A 21,331-nucleotide genomic window follows, 5' to 3' on the forward strand; every position below is an offset into this window, starting at 1 on the left:
CAGCCCCCATGGATGCAGTATTCATGCAAATTGTTTATTAAAACAAGGTATGGCTCTAACGTTATTTATCAGCAAATGTTCTGCATAATCAGCAGCTACTCTCACGTTAGGACAAGAATAAATTAATACCAAATACATATCCAAATATGCAAATAACATAACACAAAAGGTAGAACAGCTTCTCTTGCCTTATGCGGCGTTTTTACTCCTCTGTTTTTACTAGCTCCCACAATTCCTTGCGCTCAAACAGTTTGCCGTGACTTTCCTGGAACATTACAAAGTCGTGAGTTGTGGTTTGAAGTCGTGACTCAAAAACCTGCCTGGAACGCAGCATAATATTCAACATCCATAATCAGAATGTTCTTATCAGTCTGAACAACAATGCCTCCTGGGACAGACTGAAGGACTGAATGCTCGGCTGATGTGGCATCATATCATAGTGTTTTGTCTGGAAAGGCATCTGAACAGTGTATGTGTAGAGCTGCTGAAGGCATTCTAACAATCCATCAGCACTTTTTTCTTCCTTGACAAAATGCAGTATCTGCACTTTGTGTTACTCCAAGTCAAGAACATGTTTTAAGCTGGTGAAGATTCAATTATAACTGAAGTGAATGTCTGGAAGAAAACCAATAAAACCGTGGCTCAGGAGGTAGAGTGGGTCGTCCAATAACTGAAGGGTTGGCGGTTTGAATCCTGCTCTGTCCTAGTCATGTGCAGTTGTACCCTTGGGCACTTCACCCACCTGTGTGAATGCACTTGGGTGCCATTAAGGGGAGTTAAACATGACAAATTCATGGGGCCCAGCATTTGTGGGGGGCCCATAGAGCAGAGGAGGGGGTCCAGTGAATACAGGTCAGAAGTTGTGAAAATTTCATGTAAGATCCATTGTATAAAAGAGGAATAGAAGTTGGGAGTCTGACATTGAAAGCATGTTAAGTTTCAGTTTCGTTTCATGCCAGCATATCCTACGTTTGTTATGGAATGCACCCCCACATATATATATATATATACCACCCCTCCCTCCCTCCTGCTCCAAGAGATCGTCAAGTTATTGAATTTTATGAATAATGGATCCATAATGTAAAGCGCTTTGAGTGCCTTGAAAAGTGCTATACTAATCTTATCCATTATTATTATTGTTATTATTATTATTATTATTATTATTATTATTATTATTATTATTAAAACAAACTGATAGTCAAAGTTGTCATATTGATATTGAAAGTGTGCTGATTCATATCACTTCATGCAGTGAGCAGATGAGTTTGTTTTCTTGCAGATTAAGTATGCGATGACTTTGGAGGTTCTAATCAGGTCGGAACAGGGCCTCATTTGACCATATAAATGCCGCCTTTCCACTACGTGGTATCGGCTTGGCTCGGCTCGACTCAACTCGGCCTTTTTGCGTTTCCATTACGAAAAAGGACCTGGAATCTGGTAACTGGTACTAGTTTTTTGGTATCACCTCCACCGAGGTTCCAGGACTGGGGACCAGATACTAAAACGTGACGTGTAAACACTGCAGACCACCGATTGGTCAGAGAGTCGTCTCTGTGACCCACCGTTTTACAAAAAACAGATGCAGAAGTTTACAGTAAATATAGCGGTAGGTTAATACACATGATAACAGCCCACAAAACTACACCATGGTTTGTCGAGGAGGTTCAGACGTAAAAATTCAGCATGAGGTTGACGAGAGAACACGAAACGAGTGAGTTTATCAGTGACTCTCTAAGCAGACGACACAGAAGTAACGCGCCGCATCGCTAGGATGTCCAGGTACTGTGAAGTCTGTAGTATCCTGTAATGGAAACAGTCGCCAAGAATAGGACCTGGTACCCGAGTCGAGTTGGTTCCACGTAGTGGAAACGCAGCAATAGTGCCTGATTCTCAAACCCAAACCCCTTTTTCCAAGACCTCAGTAATCCTAACTGACTGGTCCAACTATTTAGCTTATATTAAATATTTTATTATATTTATATATGAGGTAACCTTTTACATTACTAGGATTAATTTAACATTTTTTTCAGTTTACTCTCATCACTGTGTGTGGGATGATACAGACATGAATGGAACAAGCTTCAAATACAGTCTTCGAGTTCCACCTCCTGATGACAAATGAAACTATGTGTACAACGATTAGTTATAACATTGTGACCATGGACAGGAGAAGTGTTTATTATTAAAGTCAAAATAGTTCAAAATAATACCACTTTGTCTGTCAGGGGTCATAAAAATACACCTTTGTCATTTCCAACTAGGATCCTTACATGTTAGCTTGCATGTATGCTAGCTGTGGTGGTAATTCTAAACAGCAGATTTCAGTAATGACAATAACATGATAATAACATGAATTAGGCTTCAAAACACATTTTATATATATATTTTTTTCTGGTAAAAGAAGTTATTCTCATTGCTTTCACTCCAGTAATCCACCTTTGTGTTAGCAAGAGCGCTCCCTAATAAGCTAACAAGCCAATGCTAACCTGACACTATAACCAAACGAAACATCTTTTATGGCTTTACACCATAAAGCTGTTTGTCGGTTTGTGTGATAGATGTTGAGTCTTTGTCTTTTAGATGTCGTCCAGTCAGCTGCTCATGTGAAGTTATTCTACTCTTTCTGTTTTTTCTTAAGTATTTTAATCTCATTCTCTCAGGGATTTTTTTTTTTTAAAAAGTGGCTGTTTTAATGACAGAATCTCACTGTTTTTTTTTTGTTTTTTTTTTTATCACTTTCTTCCTTTTTTTGACTGATGTGCCACTGATCTTGGACTGCACACATGCTCATACATACACCTCCTGCTGATGCTGCTCCTGACTGACTAATCGACCCGTGAGTGTTCGTGGTTACGTGGCATCGTCAAGCCGTCAATCAGTCGCCACTGCTGTGTTTGACGTGAATCTGTGGACCATTAGTGAAATCCATGTTTTAACATTTTAGCATATCACTTACAGGTATCAAGACACCTGACATTATGCTGACAATGATCCAAAGCACTTGTCCATCGTATTTATCTGATCATATTCTTTTTATTCCCTCTAGTGTCTCAGATGTCTAATATCACACAATAATTCAGGCCAAATAGACCTTTGTAAATTCCTCATTTGAGTATTAAAACATCAAAAACATAACCTCTAGTATTATCTCACTCTGGATGATTAAACTTGCATGCCAACATGAAGTCACAAATATAAATTACAAAAGGGTGCTTCTGTGAAACTGGGTTCATTTTGGTGTCTCGCACTTTTCCAGCTTTTAAGACCCAATAATAAAAGAGAAATGTAGACATATATCCCCCCAGGATGGACCTAGTGTTGACCTGAGATAAATGCAAAAAAAAATTATACTCTTGCTCTGAGCCATCCCAAAATTAATGAATTTTAAATAAAATATTAGGGCCAAAAATAGGACTAAAACTGGGACACGAAAAACTACCTAGGTGTGTCAGTGCATTTTATTTTGAAAATATAGCTTAAAATGGTCTTATATAGACTATAAATAAAGACACGGTGTTAAATTTGATGATCCTAATGGTTTTTCTAATCCAGACATGTGAATTTTTAATGAATCTCAGTCTCATTCCAGGTTTTTTATGTGACCCATCGTGTCCACTCGCGTTACATACAGAACCTGCCCAGTTAAACACATATAAATCGCAAATGATTTTTCAACATTGGTCATTTTTGTGAAACAATCTACCTTGCGTAATTAGTTCTATTCCTCAAATGTACTTGTATGAGAATAAAGAGATATAAAAAAAAAATTGTCGCACATAATTTTCGTGTCCTTTTGACTGTGTTACATACAGATTTTTGTATTAAATATGTCAGACAATATAAAAATGTGTTTTATCGTAAAAATAGTTTCCCTTTTATCTCAGTAAATATTTATTTTTAAAATAGACCCAAAGTGCTTCCAAACTTGCTTCATAACATTAGTCTACAATCTGGTTTGAATTTTTAGCCCCATGTCCTGTTTTTAGGACCAGTTTCATAGAAGCACCCAGAAACATTTTTTCATAGTTTGTTGTTATTGAGCATATTCTGTGCTTTGAGGATTGTCAGTAATAATGTAAATAACTTAATAAACATGCAAAACTATTTGTATGAGCAGCATTTTGGTTATTGCATGTTGGTGTTAGAGGAAAATCTGCTGGGTGGAGGTAAAACCAGTTCATCTGTAATGTTTATGACCAAATCTGAGTTGTAATTTTCCAGCCTGCTTTTGCTGACGGCCAAAGAACAGTAGACGAGGCCTCGCTCAATCAGTAATATTTCTTTCAATGTAAACTGCTTAGACCATCAGACGCTTGGACTAGCAGGTGAATTGGATAACCCACCCAAGCATAACACTATAAAGCTGTATTTGGCTTTGAACAGGGTCATACATCCCAACCAGCCATCTGAGCAACTGTTCGTCTGTAGTTCTTTGTCTTCATGTTCTCCAGATGATCTTGTTTTTTTGTTTTCTGAACATGACATCCAACCTGAACAAACTCGAAGTCATTGACTGTATGTGACAAAGTGCTGTGAAAGTGATTTCTTTGGTTACCAACTTGTGAATGTTCATACGGTTCATGTATTCTTGGATGTAATATCATTGCCGTATTGTGTTGTATGATGTCATGTATATAATGAAAGTTTTTTGATATTGTGTTGTTAGACTTATATGTTATTCCAGTTGTTTGTATTAATAAGACAACTCCAGTAACAATAATAATGGACATCAATACTAAATGTACATTAAAAATGACAGTAATGATGGAGCATAAACATCTCCACGTTGCTAATCTGACTCTGTTAAGAGTATTGTGTGTATTTACAGAATTATACATTCAGTCATTTTATTGCAAAACACAGATGTTCACCCATAGCTAAGTAATGACGCTACTATCAGTATTTTCTGACGACCTGTAAACCTGGTCAGTGCTAGCCTTTACAACATACAGGAAAACATGCTTGGCTTTTTCACCAGCATTTGCAAGCTAGTTACATGAATCACCCAATGATAAGTTATTATGTCATGCATTTGTAGTTAATTAAATATTTGTTTTGTTAAATTGACTGTATGTAGGTAAGATGGTAGCTAATGCTAAGAGCTAACATGACAAGTATTATTCCTGTCACTACCCAATCTGTAAAATCTGAAAAATACTACTTCCTGTCATTGTTATTTCCTAATAATTCATGGCATTTTCTGGAATTGTAGACAGTGAATATAAATTAGTTACCTTTGTTGTAGTAGTTACAAAATATAAGATTATTTTTTAAATCATGAATGATTATATGAGATTATATTAGATTTTTTTTTAGTCAGCTGTTATTGAGCTAACAGATGCTAATTGTTGCTAGTAAGATAATGGCAGTTAATCAGACTGAGGGGGAATTCAAATAGATTATTTTAAAAATCTAAAAGATTCTGGGCTTTTGAGAAACCATCCACCTCCGTAGCAGAGGGTTATATTAATATTTAATTTTTATATCATTAATCATTATATATTATTTGCATGTACTTGGTTTTTCTGGATTACTTTGCACATACTCTATGGTCTGTCTGACAATTAAGGTAAAAAAAATTTCACAACTTAAATATACAAGTGACAAGAAATAGTATCCTCCCATTAGCTTGTTGTGTTAGCGTGTGTTTGATATTGAAAGATAAATGTGTGTCTTAGACATGGGACCAGGTTTTACGTATTTGTAGTTTAGTACCTTAAAGCAGTAGTTTAGAAAAGTTGTTGGACCATATTTAGGACTTCATCTTCAGTCTCCTTGACAAAATGTGAGATGACAGTGGTAACGATTCTGTGTCTGTTAGATGGTTATGGTGTAAGTGACATTTTTGCTGTCATTTTGTGGACTTGAATGTATTGAATCAACACAGAATTTGTTGAAAGGCTTAGATGCAAGAAGTTTCCACCATTTGCAGAAGTATTTGGTGTCAGTATTCCTTCTTGTGTCACATTTATGAAAAGGTATTTAGGCCCAATCCCAATTCACCCCTTGGCCCTTGCACTTGGCACTACCCCTTGAAATGGAGCTGCAAGAGCCAGGGGTTGAAACATTCTCCTATGAAATGGTCCAACCCTTCCAGACCTGTTATGTCATCAGCAGTCATCAGTGGCGCTATAAACAGATGCGACAACTTTGTTTGCAAAAGAATTCACCGTGCATTAGCAGCTGTAACTGTCTCTGTTGCATGGGCTTTGGGCATCTTTTTGCGCATATCAATTATAAACCACAGAAATGCAATCTATAACACATTGAAACGACATTAAACGGTAGATCAAATGATTAAGTAATTTACAAAGAAAATACTTAGATTTGTGTGTTTCTTTTTCGTAACACTGCTGCACTTTTTCGCTATGTTTACCTCCATCTTGCCGATGATTCAAAAAGAATTATGGGAGATTTCTCATACCCCTCTGTTTGTAGTGTGGTCTGAAAAATCTCCATTTTGAGGGCCAAACAGCCCCTCCCCGCCGACTCATCGGGAATCAAGACACCCCTACCCCTTCACGTGAATGCATGCAAAATGGAGGGGTAGGGCCAAGGGGTGAATTGGGATTGGGCCTTAGTATTATTCCTGAAATCAGAAATCAAACAAAGCTCAAAGGAAACAACAGCAAATTCTGTGGTAGTTCAACACCATACCCTGTTCATGGTACTGTTCTGGTCTTAGAGGATTTGAAATGTGAAACTTTGATATTTTTGCCGTTCTGATCCCTCAGGGGAAAATGACGATGAAGCAAGTACAGAGCGCAGCATGGCCGCCGTGTCACCTATTCCTAAAATAGTCACCACACCAATTAAAGAGGACTTCGCCAGGGAGGATGAGCACTCCAGAGACGAGTGGGGTAAGAAAGAAAGGGGTAAATATCACCCAATACTGTTCTGGTGGATGATGTAGAAGGTTCCACTTCAGTTGTGGAGGCCAAGAATATTCCATCCTCTGACAGCTCAGGTGGAATAATGCCATTAGTTCTTATAAACTTCTTGTTCCGCTCGGCCTAGGGGTTACCGAGACACAAACATGATATGAGACTCCCCTCCTTCCATGTCCCTTAGCAAAAAGGAGCAAGTTACAAAACTGCAATTTGAGATATTTATTTATACAAGAATATAAACAAGTGAAACCAGGAAGGAAATCAAAGTAACAAAAATAACAAACAGAATAATACTTTAAACCAGTGGTTTCCAACCTTTTTTGGCTCATGATCCCATTTTAACGTCACAAATCTCTGGTGACCCCAGACATTCGAAATGGAGACTTTTTTTTTTTCTAAAATTAATTTGTTTTTGTTCATGTAATAGTTTGCTATACTATGTTGCAAATAAATGTTAATTTTAGAGGACATTTAGTCTATATAATGTATATTATTGACGGAGGCAGAAAATCCAGGTGTAGATTACTGCACAAAGGGAGAATTTTATTTTCCTTGGTCAGGATATGTACAGTCAGTCCAGCTTGGATTTACAAGGCTGACAATTAATACTGAATAAACAATAACTCAAACTATGAATTATGAAAGAGCTGCAGCATCTGAAACCGACCACAATGAACATTTGACAGATAAACAGAATCACAGTGCTTCAGTTTCAGACTCAGTTTGTCATGTCTTTTATGGATTGGGATTGTTGCTGTCAACTCACCATATATTTTTATCAGTGAGTTTTTATTTCTATCAATTACTCAAAATTTCAGGTGACGCCATTTGAATTCCAGGCGACCCCATGTGGGGTCCTGACCCCAAGGTTGAAAAACACTGCTTTAAACCCACTATGCTTACCTATCAACATAAACCAAGAAAACCAAATTACCTTAATCTTATCTAGACTCCTAAACAAGAAACAAGAGAAAAACTTAAACAAAGAAAAGATTCCCGCCTTTTGAGTCTGATCACAAAAGAAGCTCTCCAAAGAAAATAACAGGTTGCTGGTCAAATGAGGGGGTGTGGGGGTGGGAAGAGAGGAGTCCACAAGAAATAGGGTGATTCAGCTTTAGAGGAACCAATCATCACAGAGCACTCCTGCACCACACCTGCAACTCATCCTCACTCAAAACACAATCTGCAAGGAGAAAAACATACCCATACACCAGGGGTCTCAAACTCATTTTCTTTCAGGTTCCACTTTCAGCCCGATTTGATCTCCAGTGGGCCGGACCAGTAAAATAATAGCAGAATAACCTATAAATAATGACAATTCCAAATTTTGTCTTTGTTTTAGTGCAAAAAACCCCATTAAATTATAAAAATACTTACTTTTATAAACTGTCCAAACAAAAAAGATGTGAATAACCTGAAAAAACTGAAATTTCTTAAGAAAAATAAGTGCAATTTTAACAATATTATGCCTCAACTTATCATTTCCACATGTGCATTATGGATCGGATCTACAAAGACTCTAAACACTTAGAAACAGGCGGAAATTTGTTAAAATTGTGCTGAATTTTCTTTAGACATTTCAAGTTGTTCATATTTGTTCAGGTTATTTATGTTATATTGTTACAGGATAGTTTGTAAATGTAAATATTTTCATAATTTAATATTATTTTTTGCACTAAAACAAAGACAAAAAATTTGAAGTTGTCGTTATTTAGAGGCATACTGTAATATTATTTTTTTCACATCAAACTGAGAAGAAAATATGGACTCATTATATTCTGTAGGTTATTATGCTATTATTTTACTGGAGATCATATTGGTCTGTATGTGGAACCTGAACTAACATAAATTTGACAGCCTTGACTGTGGAATTTTTGCACTTTGCGAATTCATCCCACGGGCCGGATTGGAACCTTTGGCGCACAGCTGTCAAACATTCGGCCTGGGGGCCAAATCCGGCACACAAAAGGGTCCAGTTGGGCCCATAGGATGAATTTGTGAAATGCAAAACTTACACTGAAGATATTAACAATCAATAGTGTAAAAATCCTTTAAATTCAGTTTCCACATACAGAACAACTACATCTCAAAAGGGTCAGACCAGTAAAATTTAATCATAATAACCTATAAATAATGAAAACTGCAGATTTGATCTTTGTTTTAGTGTAAAAAAGTACAATTGCATGAAAATGTTTATATCAACAAACTATCCTCTTAAAAAAAAAAGTGAATAATCTGAACAAATATGAACAACCTGTAATGTCTTAAGAGAAGTAAAAACAATTTTGCCAATATTCTCCCTGTTACTAAATGTTTTTTGTATTTGTAATTGTAGTGTAAGTTTTAATGCACATATGTAAATGATAAACTGATAAACTGAGGCAGAATATTGTTAAAATTGCACTTAAGACTTTTAAAGTTGTTCATGTTATTCAGATTTTTAAGGAAACGTTGTAGATGTAACCATTATCATAATGTAATTTTACTTTTTTCACTGCTATTATTTTACTGATCTGGCCCACTTGAGATCATATTGGGCTGAATATGGCCCCTGAACTAAAATGGATTTGACACCCCTGCTTTGGCGGGACAAATTTGGCCCCCGGGCTGCATGTTTGAGACCCCTGCCATACACAGAAGAGACAAGAAAAACTACAAAAATGCAACAGACTATCACTAATCCTTAACACTTGTGTTGTTGATGTTGTCTCCAGATTCGGTGCCAAAGAAGGAGCAGAAACCTCCCGTCCAGGAGTCGACGCCCACTAAGCCGGTGCAGAGCGTCGCCCCGCAGGCCCACGAGACCTCCAACTTCTCCGTGTGGGAGTCCGGGACAGAAAGCCTGGTCAACCTGTGGGACAGCAGCTCCGCCTCCAACGCCAACACCTCCCAGACCTCCCACTCCTCTAACCTGGTGGACCTGATGGGCGACAGCAGCGACGTCCCGCCCAGCACCGCCGCCACCGGCTCCAGCGGCCGGCCTCAGCCCCTCCTCAGCTTCGATGAGATGATGGACGGGACTTTCTGCTCGGCCACCGGCGCCGAGGACGACCCCACTAGTCTGGTGGATGTGACGGGTCCTGATCAGATGACCCTCAGCTACCAGCATGCACTGCAGCACGCATCCGGGGAGGGTTCCGAGCTGGATGACGGACAGCTGCTGATGACCAATGGGGAGACGCTGCTGAAAGAAGGCACTCAGGTCTGACAGAATTCTGCAGAATCTGTTAAATATGTTCAGACAGAGATGTTAAGGCTGTGTTTTTACATTCTCTGTGTTCAAACAGGCGAGTGAGGGGTATTTCAGCCAATCACAGGAGGAGGAATTTGGCCAAACAGAGGAGTCCTCCGCTAAACCTGCACCTGTCTTTTATAATAAGCCACCAGGTGAGTGAAAAAAAAAGTAAAAATCAGATGAAGTGTAGAGAAAAACACAGAGAAAATTTCAACTCGGGAATTTAATTTGGGTCAATTTGATGTTATTTTGACTTTTTTGATGATCCACGCTCAAAAAACAAATTTGTTGGATGAACGTAATTAACGTAATTAAAATGCTTTCATTTAGCGAGACACAGTTTTGTTGAACCAACTAATTGTAAGTATGTTGAGTGAACATCAAGTATTGGTGTTACTATTACGTATTTGCAACGTATGGGTCCAACTTAATTTCTAGAAGTTGTTTCAACATATTTACTAAGGAAGGATTTGACTTAATTGCTTTGGGTCACATTAACCTATTATTGTTATTAATTATATAAGGAGAAGGGGTGGGAGTTTATAAGTTGTACTTCTTCTCATTCCTTTTTGAATAGTATGTATTATATGTCTTATGTTTAAGTGTTTTGTTTATTTATTTTCTTCTGTGTTGACATTCAAGTTTGAAATAAATACATCAATCAATCAATCAGTCAATCAATCAATCAATCAATTAATCAACCTGTTTAATGATAATGGAAAACGTATTTTGACCGGGTAGGTACAGTGACATTTTAAAGTGGTACAATGACATTAATTAATCATACTGACTGAAAGAATAGCAACAGATGTTTCAATCACTAATGGGGATCTTACTGAATGAAATAAAATGGAATAACATGAGAAAGGTTGAAAATGCGTACGTATATCACGCCAAATGCCATAAAAACTGGTGTGACATACAACACCATTTATTGAGATCAGTCTGATATCTTCAGCAGAATTTTTGCATTTCACAAATTTCGTCCCATGGGCCAAATTGGACCCTTTAGCGGGCTGGTTTTGGCCCCCCGGGCGTATGTTTGACACCTGTGGTCTACATGTTCACTTGCTGCCTAATATATCTGTCATTGGTCATAATGTTATGGAGGGGCCCCGCTACCAAATGTGGGCCCCATGAAAGGTAAACATTGTGGACCCTTCATAAAATTCAGTATCTTGTCAATCTGTCGGAGGGGTGGGGGTGGGGGCATGCAGGTGTGGCTGGGGTCCACACATACAGTCACTTACGCTAGCGCAGTGGTTCCCAACCTTTTTTGACTCATGACCCCATTTTAACATCACAAATTTCTGGTGACCCCAGACATTCAAAATGGATACTTTATTTTTTTGGCTAAAATTAATTTATTTTTGATCACGTAATAGTTTGCTATACAATGTTGCAAATAAATATAAATTTTAGATGACATTTACTCTATATAATGTATATCATTATGGATGGAGGCAGAAAATCCAGGTGTAGATTACTGCACAAAGTGAGAATTTGATTTTCCTTGGTCAGGATATGTACAGTCAGTCCAGCTTGGATTTCCAAGGCTGACAATTAATACAGAACAAACAAGAACTCAAACTATGAATTATGAAAGAGCTGCAGCATCTGAAACTGACCACAATGAACATTTGACAGATGAACAAAACCACAGTGCTACAGTTTCAGCTTCACAGTTTGTCGTCTCTTTTATGGATTGTGATTGTCTCTCTAAACTCACCATATTTTTTATTCGCAAGTTTAAAGTTTTTTTTTATTTTTATCAATTACTAGAAATTTCAGGCAACCCCATTTGAATTCCAGGCAACCCCAGGTGGGGTCCCGACCCCAAGGCCGAAAAACACTGCGCTAGCGTGAAACGAAACTCAAACTTACCTTACGTCTCAACGTCCGATTCCCGACTTCTATTCCTCTATTATACAGCGGATCTTACACGAGAACTTTCACAACTTCTAACCTGTATCCACTGGACCCCCTCCACTGCTCTATGGACCCCCAGACAAATACTGGGCCCATGAATTTGTCATGTTTACCCCCCCCTTGTCGGCACCCCAGATGTTATGGCTGGCACAGACAGTCATTAGCATCGTAGTGGAATTAGCTAACGGCCGACTGCATAGCATATCTGTGTGTGGTGTTAAAGTCTGGAATAGACTGAGGGAGGAGCACAAGCAATGTTCAAACATAATCCAATTCAAAAACACTTATAAGAACATGTTTTCCACAAGATATAGGGAAGAGGGTTATTAATTGTCACCATGTTCACTGTTGTTTATGTATATATTTCCTTCTTTGAGTTAGTTATTATTTGTTTATTTATTTGCCAGCACAACTAAGAAAGGCACTGGTAAAAGATTATATGTGTATTTGTATGTTGTGTATATGTATAAATGTATGTATGTGTATATGGATGAATGTGTGTGTGTGTGTGTGTGTGTGTGTGTGTGTGTGTGTGTGTGTGTGTGTGTGTGTGTGTGTGTGTGTGAATAGATATATAAATATAGAGGAGTAATGTAAAAAAAAAAAAAAGAGGGACATATATTATTAATAATATTTTAGGGAGAGGGGGTGGGATTAAATAAGTTGCACTTCTTCCCACCCCTTTTTGGGCGTGTAAATAGAACTATTGTGCTTTTCTTCTGTCTAAGATTGTTATGATTCTTGATATTTGTATTATTATGTATGTTTTGCTGGTGCATATATGTTAAATTTCATTGCATGTTCGGAATAAATCACTAAATCACAAATCACAAAACAAACTTTTAAACTCCCTAGACTCCGTCAAAGTCCACATGGACGGTGTTAAACATGTCCCCTTGTGTTTGTGTGTTCAGAGATTGACATTACGTGCTGGGACACTGACCCCGTGGTCGACGACGAGGACGACTAACCAGCCAATCAGACACCGGCAACGGACCAAGAGGAAGTAGGAAGTGCGCTTCAAGAAGAAAAAGATTTTTTTCTAAAAAAACAACAAAAAAAAATAACAAAACAGACAAAAAAAGTAATAATAACAAGTCTTGCATCAAAACTACTTCTGTATTATCTTTTAGAGGAAATGAAAACGTAGCCACCAAAATAAACGGGGTTTGAGTTAAAGATGCTAACAGTTTGAAAGGCTCAGTTATGATTTTTTTCTGTGTGTTATTTTTATTTATTTGTTTTTCTTCTTCATTTTTTTTTCCTTTTTTTTTTTTTTTTTTTTGCTATGCAGATATAATAGCTGGGTGCGGGGTACTTCTGTTTGTGTATGATGATTTCTGACACGTTAACGTAGCGCACTGCTGCATATTAGAGACAATGAAGCCCAGTGTGCGGCAGGAAGTCGACACACTTAGTCTGTAGTGCTTTAATAACACCCTATAAAACTAATAACAGTGGATTATTACAGCTGCCATGTATATCTTCACTCTGTTTCTTTTCTTACCTCTTTTCTACCTCCCTCCTCCCTTCTGCCTTCTTCCTTAAAACGTCTTCAAATACTCACCTCTGCAAGTCAGCTAATCTTGTATTTAGTCCCACTTTATCGGAAGGTGATTTATTTTATTTATTCCAGTGCATCTGAACATCATAAGCAGCTGAAAGGATCCCGACCAAGAAAAATCTTTTCATTCCTCCAACTGTTGCTCCTTTCTGACCTTTTTCATTCCTTTTGTACAATTTCAAGACTGAATTCAAGATTAAATGGCTTGTAAATCTGTTCGCTTATTATTGCAATTTTTTTCTGTCCGTTTCTGTGTTAATGAACGACATTTTCTCTACTCGACCTCTCCTCTGCTTCCACAAATATAATCATATTTTCCCCTGATAACATATTCACACAAACAAAGAAAAGCAATACTCGGATCTGACTTGTAAGTGTTCAAAGCCATTTTTCGATAGAACTTTCAGGTAGCAAGATGTGAAGGCTATTTTTCTGCAATTTTTTTCGTGTGCTCCTAAGTAAATCTACGCCAAGGCAAAAAAAATTTCCCTTAAAATGCTAAAATTTAATAATCTTGTCAAACCATTCTAAAAAAAAAAGACAATTTCGTGCTGCAAAATTGTATCTCCATTTATGGGTAGAAACACATGGAAGCTTTAGTAAATCTTCTCTATTATTCTAGATGAATATTTCAGATTGTTCCGATGATAACTGTGTTAGATTAGATGGTTTTACAGTCAAAATTTACTCGTGTTACGGTGGTTATTGTTAGGTATTATTCTAATTATGGTATCATCAGGAAGGCGGTGTTAGTGAGTGACTTCCTGGAAGAAAACTAAACAAATAACATCATCAGAAGCTGTAGCTACTGAAAACGATTTCGATTTGCAGCAAAAACACGTTTCACAAACTGAAATACAAATGAAAACAAAAACACAAGCACAAACTGAAGTGAATCAAAACAACAGGTCAAATTCAGATTTTTGTTTGTTTTCCGTCGAATGTTAATGGTTCATGATTTGCAAGAATAAAATAGTTTTGCACAATATTGGACGTTTAATAAACAATGGTTTTGTAAAATCATATCTGATGTCATGCATTCTTTTATTCAACCTTTTCAGCTTCTTCTTCTTTAAAAAAAATACAACTAAAAAATTCAAAGTAACACCAAAACTAGAAAAAACAAAGAAAAAAGTACATTCAAATGGAAATCTACTAACACAAAAAAAGATAAAAACATTTCAAAACTATATGAAGTGTGGTCCGAAGTAGTGTGTATGATACTGGATTTATTTTAAATTGAAAAAAGAAAAAAAGTAAGAAAAAAATTGTACTCTCAAAGTACATACTAATGGAAATCTACTAACAAAGAACATAAAAACATTTCTAAACTATATGATGTGGATGTATTTTAAGTTGGAAGGAAAGAAAGAAAGAAAAAGAGCACAAGTTCAATTTGGGGTTTTTTCATAATATAAATCAGAATAGGTTGTCAATTGTTCAAAATTAATGTAAAGTTAAAAAAAACAATCACTTCCTTGTTTAGGGCTCATATGTATGAGACAAATAAGTGAAATGAAAATTTCATTCATTTCATAAATATTTCAGAACAAAAAAGTTGCAGGGTTTTAAGAAAAGATCATTGGTCAAGGAGATCTAAAAAAAAAAAAAAAAAGAAAGAAAGAAAGAAAGAAAGAAAAGGTTTTCTAATGCAAGTGGTGTTGGAGCACTTGACCTGAAGTTTTTCTCTTTTTAAGCGTCTTTGACTACTTAGAAAACCACTATATAAAACCAATGTATTATTATTATTATTATTATTATTATTATATAGTTGAATGGACAGACAGACAGACAGACGATAAAATGATTACAATACCCCTTCGGTCAGAAGGTGGCCCAGGGGTAAAAACGAAGAAAAAATTGTACTCTTAAAAAAAAGTACATTCAAGTGGAAATCTACGAACACAAAGAACATAAGAACATTTCAAAATTATATGAAGTCTGGTCCAAAGTAGTGTGTACAATACTGGATGTATTTTAAATAGAAAGGAAGAAAGAAAGAAAGAAAGAAAGAAAGAAAGAAAGAAAGAGAGAAAGAAAGAAAATGTATGACTTCAATTTGGTTTATTCCATGATATGAAACAGAATGGGTTGTCAATCCTTCAAAATTAATGTAAAGGAAAAAAAAAAAAATCACTTTTCCTTGTTTAGGGCTCATACTTATGACAAATAAGTGAGATGAAAATGCAAATATTTCATAACTAAAAAGTTGCAGGTTTTTTCTTTTTTTGTATTATTATTATTATTATTATTATTATTATTATTATTATTATTATTATTATTATTAAAAAGCTGATTAGATAAGAACTATGTAAAAAAAAAATTTAAAAAAAGTTTCTCTTTAATACAATTTAAAAAGAAATTTTAAAAAAATCAGCCTTAAATATGGGCCATCAGCTGATCAAATGTTTAAATATCGGCATCGGCCTTAGAAAACCCCATATCAGTCGACCTCTAAATCATTCTCCTCCACTGACATCCACACTCCTCTGACTTTTCCTTGTAGTTCACATTTCCACCACTAGATGTGGACACTGTATCTCTTTCTGAACCATCCTTTTTTCATCCCTTCTTCCCAAACATCTCTACAGCTTTAAAATAATAGATTAATATTTCAGACAAACATGTTTGGTTTTCAGGAAAGTTTCCCAGTTTTAATCCTAACATAGATGTGAAAATGTCAGGAATTTACAAATACTGCATTGATATGACCTCAAAACAGCAGATTTTCAGTCAGAATATTCAGTTAAAACTGCATTTAACACCCTCATTCAGTACATTTAACTGATTAATTTAATAAAACAGAAAAAAACATTAATTTTGACTCATTTTGTCTATGAGTACAACACAAACTTTTTATTTCCCGTTTTAGTGACTTACATCTGCTTGTTGCTATTGTTTGGAAGTTAGTGTTTTTTTTACAATTTGTCCTTTCTTACTGAGACATTTTGTAGAGACTGAGATTTCCTCTGAGGTTTTCACGTTGGTGGTTTTAAGGATGAGAAACAGATGGTGTGTTAATTTTGTAATCAGGTAAACAGATGGAAATACTCAGGTGGTTTCTAATCAGTCTGATTGATAATAAACTTCCTAAATCACTTATTTATCAGTACTCACTTTTCAGTTGGACATCTGCGCAAAACTTTACCGATATTTACTAAATGTCAAAAAAACAAAAGTGCGGAATGTCGGTTTTTCCATTAAATCACAAATGCGATGATTTTTTTATTTGTTATTGCGAGATGACATGAGAAGTCATTCCAAACGTGTTTGGTGATGATAGCGCCTTGCAATTGTTGCCACAACGAGAGGAAACACAACTAATTTGTTTGACCATTTACGTCGGCACCACACAGATATTTCATATTGCAATATATATCGCGGGGTTAAAAAAAATTGCAATGTTAGTTTTTTCAAATATCGTGCAGCCCTAGTTCCAGGCCAGTTTTGAGCCCGTAAGTCACAACTTCAAACCATGACTCACGACTTTGTAACATTCCAGGCAAGTCACATCCAACTGTTTGAGCGCAAGGAATTGTGGGAGCTAGATGTCAACAAACCAACATGGCGGACCGTATGTTATGTTCATTTTCAACCATTTCTATCGCCAAAGGTGTTTGTTCTTTGCTTATTTGAGGGAAACAAAGGAGGAAAAACGACACATAAGGCAAGAGAAGCTGTTCTACATTTTATGTTCTGTTATTTGTATATTTAGATACGTATTTGGTATTAATTTATTCTTGCGCTTAATGTACTTCATACTGTACTTTTTTCTGTTAAAGTTGCATATGTTGTAACATCTTTTATGGTCGACAGTTTCCGCGTTCGCCATCGGAACCTCCAATAACACAAAACAGCAGGAGCAGGAAAAAAGGGGAGCCGATGCTCAGCCGTTACCGTGACAACCTGACAGAGCGTTGGAATGGGAGGCTGATGTTCTCCCTTTACTACATGTAAACAAGGCTGAGCAGGTTGCCAGGCAACACGAACTCTCACAGATGCCATCCCGGGCTCGGCATTAGACGGCCGAGTCTTGAGCTGTTGACGGACGAGGTGGCTGTTTTCGCCGTTCGGGTGGAAAAATGTCACCGAGTGCCAACAGTAGTCAACAAACTCCCCCTGACTCCTGCCAAGAAAACTTCATCATTTTTTCATCAATGTCTGTACCTTTGTGAAAGAATAAATGGCCCCTGTCAATGAGAAATACACCACTTCACAGCCCTGAGCAGCTCGGCTTTTAATCACACACATGAATAGAAATGACTTGAGTTCAGAGAAATGTGTGTCTATAAATCTGAAGTGAATGTTGGTGAAGTCCAGGGGATGATGGGGGTAAAAAAAATAACCCAGGAGAAAAAGAAGTGAAAAATGGAGGTTTGTTCAGTGACTATCCAGTGATATCATGACTCGCGTAAATATACACACCAGTTTTAGTTGGTGTGTTATCTGTACACATTATAAGCCTTTCACATGTATGTTCATGTTGCGTCAAATACAACGCACTGAGGGTTAGGGGTCAGGGTTAGGGGTCAGGGGTTAGGTTTATGTGGAATCTTTTATAAATGCACGGGCTCACAATATCCGTTGTTATCCGATATCCGTTTTGTTCCCTTATGGGGTTCTTAACAAGGACTATTTAAAAGTCGTCCACCATGATGGTTCCAGGATGTCCAGTTTCAGGAAAGTATCATCAGGTAAGTAAAAGGAGAAATGGATGGGTAGGTGGGTTCTTTGTTTCTCGCGTAAGATGTAAACGAGACAGAGATCTTCAAGCAAAAGTAAATGTTAGGATAGGATAGGGAGTCAGGGTAAGAGTTATGCTGCGTTCCAGACAACCCGTAACTCGTGTTTGCCCAACCTTCTACTGGTAGAAAGGCACTGGAATGTCAGTCAAACCTGTGACTTCCCACCCGTGAACTCGTACTAGATCGATGTTCTCCCAGTTCCGAGTTCTGATGTCATGTAGCAATGGCAGCCCCCATGGATACGGTGTTTATGCAGATTGTTTATTAAAACAAGGTATTGCTCTGATATTATTTATCTGCAAATGTTCTGCATAATCAGCAGCTACTCTAACGTTAGCTAGTTTTCAGTTCAATGAGTCAAGAATAAATGAATACCAAATACGTATCCAAATATGCAAATAACATAAAAACGTAGAACAGCTTCTCTTGCCTTATGTGCTGTTTTGCCTCCTCTGTTTCCCTCAAATAAGCAAACAGCAAACACCTGTGGCTTATGAGACTTCCATTGTCCACACACATTCAGAATTCATTAAAAAAGAAAGACAATATAAATGTATATATATGTGTCAATGTGATATCATAATTGATTTTCTTAAATATTTCTTTAAAGATATCTCTGAAGTGCTAGTTCCAAGAACATGTGAAAATTGGCTCCACGATTTACATCCTCTGTATCTAATACAAAACTGAGCTCTTGACGTGACACATTTATTTGGTGTTAATGCAGATTGTTTATCAAAACAAGGTAATTGCTCTAACGTTATTTATCCGCAATTTTTCTATATGATCAGAACTACTCTATCGTTAGCTAGTTTTCAGTCCATTGAGTGCAAGAAGAAATTAATACCAAATACGTAACCAAATATACAAATAACATAAAAGGTAGAACAGCTTCTCTTGCCTAATGTGCTGTTTTTACTCCTTTGTTTCCCTCAAATAAGCAAAGAACAAACACCTTTGGCGATAGAAATGATTGTAAATGAGCCTAACGTACGGTCCACCATGCTGGTTTGTTTACATCTAGCTCCCACAAGTCCTTGCGCTCAGGCAGTTTGATGTGACTTGCCTGGAACGTTACAAAGTTGTGAGTCTTGGTTTGAAGTCGTGACTTACGGGCTCAAAAACCGGCCTGGAACGCAGCATTAAAGTTAGGGTTATGGGGAATCTATTTTAATGCACAGGCTCATAAATCAGTTTTGTTTTTATTTATCCATGGGATTCTTAACCAAAGAGTGTTTTTTAAAAAAAACAAACAAAAAAAAACATCCAGCCTGATGGTTCCCGGATATCTGATTTCAGGTAAGTATTCAAACGTAGGTGAAAGGGCAGGTGCTGAGGGAAAAGAAAGAAGAAAGGTTATATACCTGAAGAAAAAAGGGGGGTGTGGCCAAGGGAAAGGGATCCCATTGGTTAAGTACTGGAGGTGTGAGATCTAACCTAAAATGGCAGTTTACAATCCACAGCTGGTGTGGATTGGCCATTGATTAACTATTGAGGTTTTGCACAAACGTCACATGATCACATGGTTTTCTGTTTACGACGCCATATTGGTAGGCAAGCTTTCCTTGGATTGTACAACATGTTAAACGATGGACCTGTTAAACTCTTGTATGCCGTTTATTACTTAGCTTTCACTAAGTATAAGTTAGGCATACAGACCGCTGGGTTCCATTGGTGGCAGCGGTGGTTCTGTTCTGCCGACCACTGTTTATAGTTATTACCACGGTTAGCATAACTAGCTGATTCAAATGATAAGCCTGTCATCAAGCTCTGCAGGAGCCTGATAATGACCATCAGGTGTGCTGGAAGAGGGAAACATCTAAAACATGTAGGATAGTGGCTCTCTAGGACCAGGGTTGCTGACCCCTGTTTTAGGGTCAGGGGGTTAGGGTTATAGGGTTGGAGTATAATAGGGTTAGGGTTTAGGGTCAGGGGGTTAGGTTAATGATAAAATAAAATCAAATCAAATGCTTTGTACTCATATCAGTTGTTTCTGACTGTGGGTACGGTTACATGATGTCTTTTTTTTTTTAATCTGATTTATCTTTCCAGAAGAAATTAATTTGGAACTAAAGTATTTTCTCTTCTGTTTACATGGAAATGTTAAACCCGAATAAAAGTTTACATGAGGTATTAATGAGGTAGATAAGTGAGCAGAAGGGTTTGTGCTGCAGTGCTCTCGTTGCCTTGTTCTCGCAGCCATTCTGTTAGCTTAGCTTAGCATAGTCACTGCATTTCCATGGTCACACATAATCAGTTTTTTAAAGATGATTTGTTGTCTTTTGTAAGCGATTTTGTGAAATCCGATTCTCCCTAATTATTTCTTTAGATCTGTGACTTACTGCACTCATACAATCTTGGGACTGTTGTGTTGATGGAAGTTGGAAAATCTTTTTGTTGGAAGGGATGCATGCACTAAATTAGCTTTGCTTTACCGTTTTAGCTTTGCGTTAGTTTTTATTTCCCAAGATTTTATTAGTGCAGTAAGTCACATCGCCATGATTTGAGCCTCAATTTGTGATCAGATTGACCCCATCAGACTAAAGTAATGATTAGGGAGAATTGAATTTCACAAAATCACTCATAAAATACTACGAATCACTTATAAAAGCTTGGCGATGTCTGACCATAGGAATGAAGCAATTATGCTAAACTAAGCTAAGCTAACGGAAGGGCTGCGAGAACAAGGCAGTCGGTGCACTGCAGTGCAAACTGATTTGCCCATTTATCGAACTCATTAGTGCATGACAAATGAATGAATAAAAAAACAGGTGATGAACTCTTCCTTCAGGGTTTTCCAGGCTGGTAGATCCCATCAGAGTAGCCCACTGGAACGGTTTGGTAAGACTTGCACTGCATATTCTTCCGCCAGCGCAGAATGTGTGCGTCATCACAACAGGACAAGACAACGAGCATGTGCAGAATGGAAGGAATAAAGTCCAAACAGAATAAAGGGTTTACATGTCCG

General features: G+C 37.2%; 1 protein-coding gene and 1 long non-coding RNA gene across 5 annotated transcripts in view; one reads left to right on the plus strand and one right to left on the minus strand.

The window, feature by feature from the left end:
* Positions 1-14,641, plus strand: part of dbn1 (drebrin 1) — a 308,178-nt gene extending 293,537 nt beyond the window's left edge. For 2 of the 4 annotated variants that reach the window (XM_030153990.1, XM_030153992.1), the window contains 4 exons: positions 6,735-6,860; positions 9,605-10,092; positions 10,178-10,277; positions 12,969-14,641. In XM_030153990.1, coding sequence (XP_030009850.1) covers positions 6,735-6,860; positions 9,605-10,092; positions 10,178-10,277; positions 12,969-13,024 — 770 coding nt within the window. In that variant the 3' untranslated portion in view covers positions 13,025-14,641. The remainder of the gene's footprint in view (positions 1-6,734; positions 6,861-9,604; positions 10,093-10,177; positions 10,278-12,968) is intronic. The other 2 variants (XM_030153991.1, XM_030153993.1) reach the window with 1 other exon arrangement.
* LOC115432900 (uncharacterized) lies at positions 4-19,306 on the minus strand. The gene is made up of 3 exons (XR_003937267.1): positions 19,161-19,306; positions 317-320; positions 4-95 (listed from the first exon to the last, which is right to left on the minus strand). It is a non-coding gene; the product is annotated as an uncharacterized LOC115432900 (long non-coding RNA).
* Positions 19,307-21,331: the final 2,025 nt, after the last annotated feature.

This window comes from Sphaeramia orbicularis, chromosome 14, assembly GCF_902148855.1.
Source record: "Sphaeramia orbicularis chromosome 14, fSphaOr1.1, whole genome shotgun sequence".
In the NCBI taxonomy this organism is placed as follows: domain Eukaryota; kingdom Metazoa; phylum Chordata; class Actinopteri; order Kurtiformes; family Apogonidae; genus Sphaeramia; species Sphaeramia orbicularis.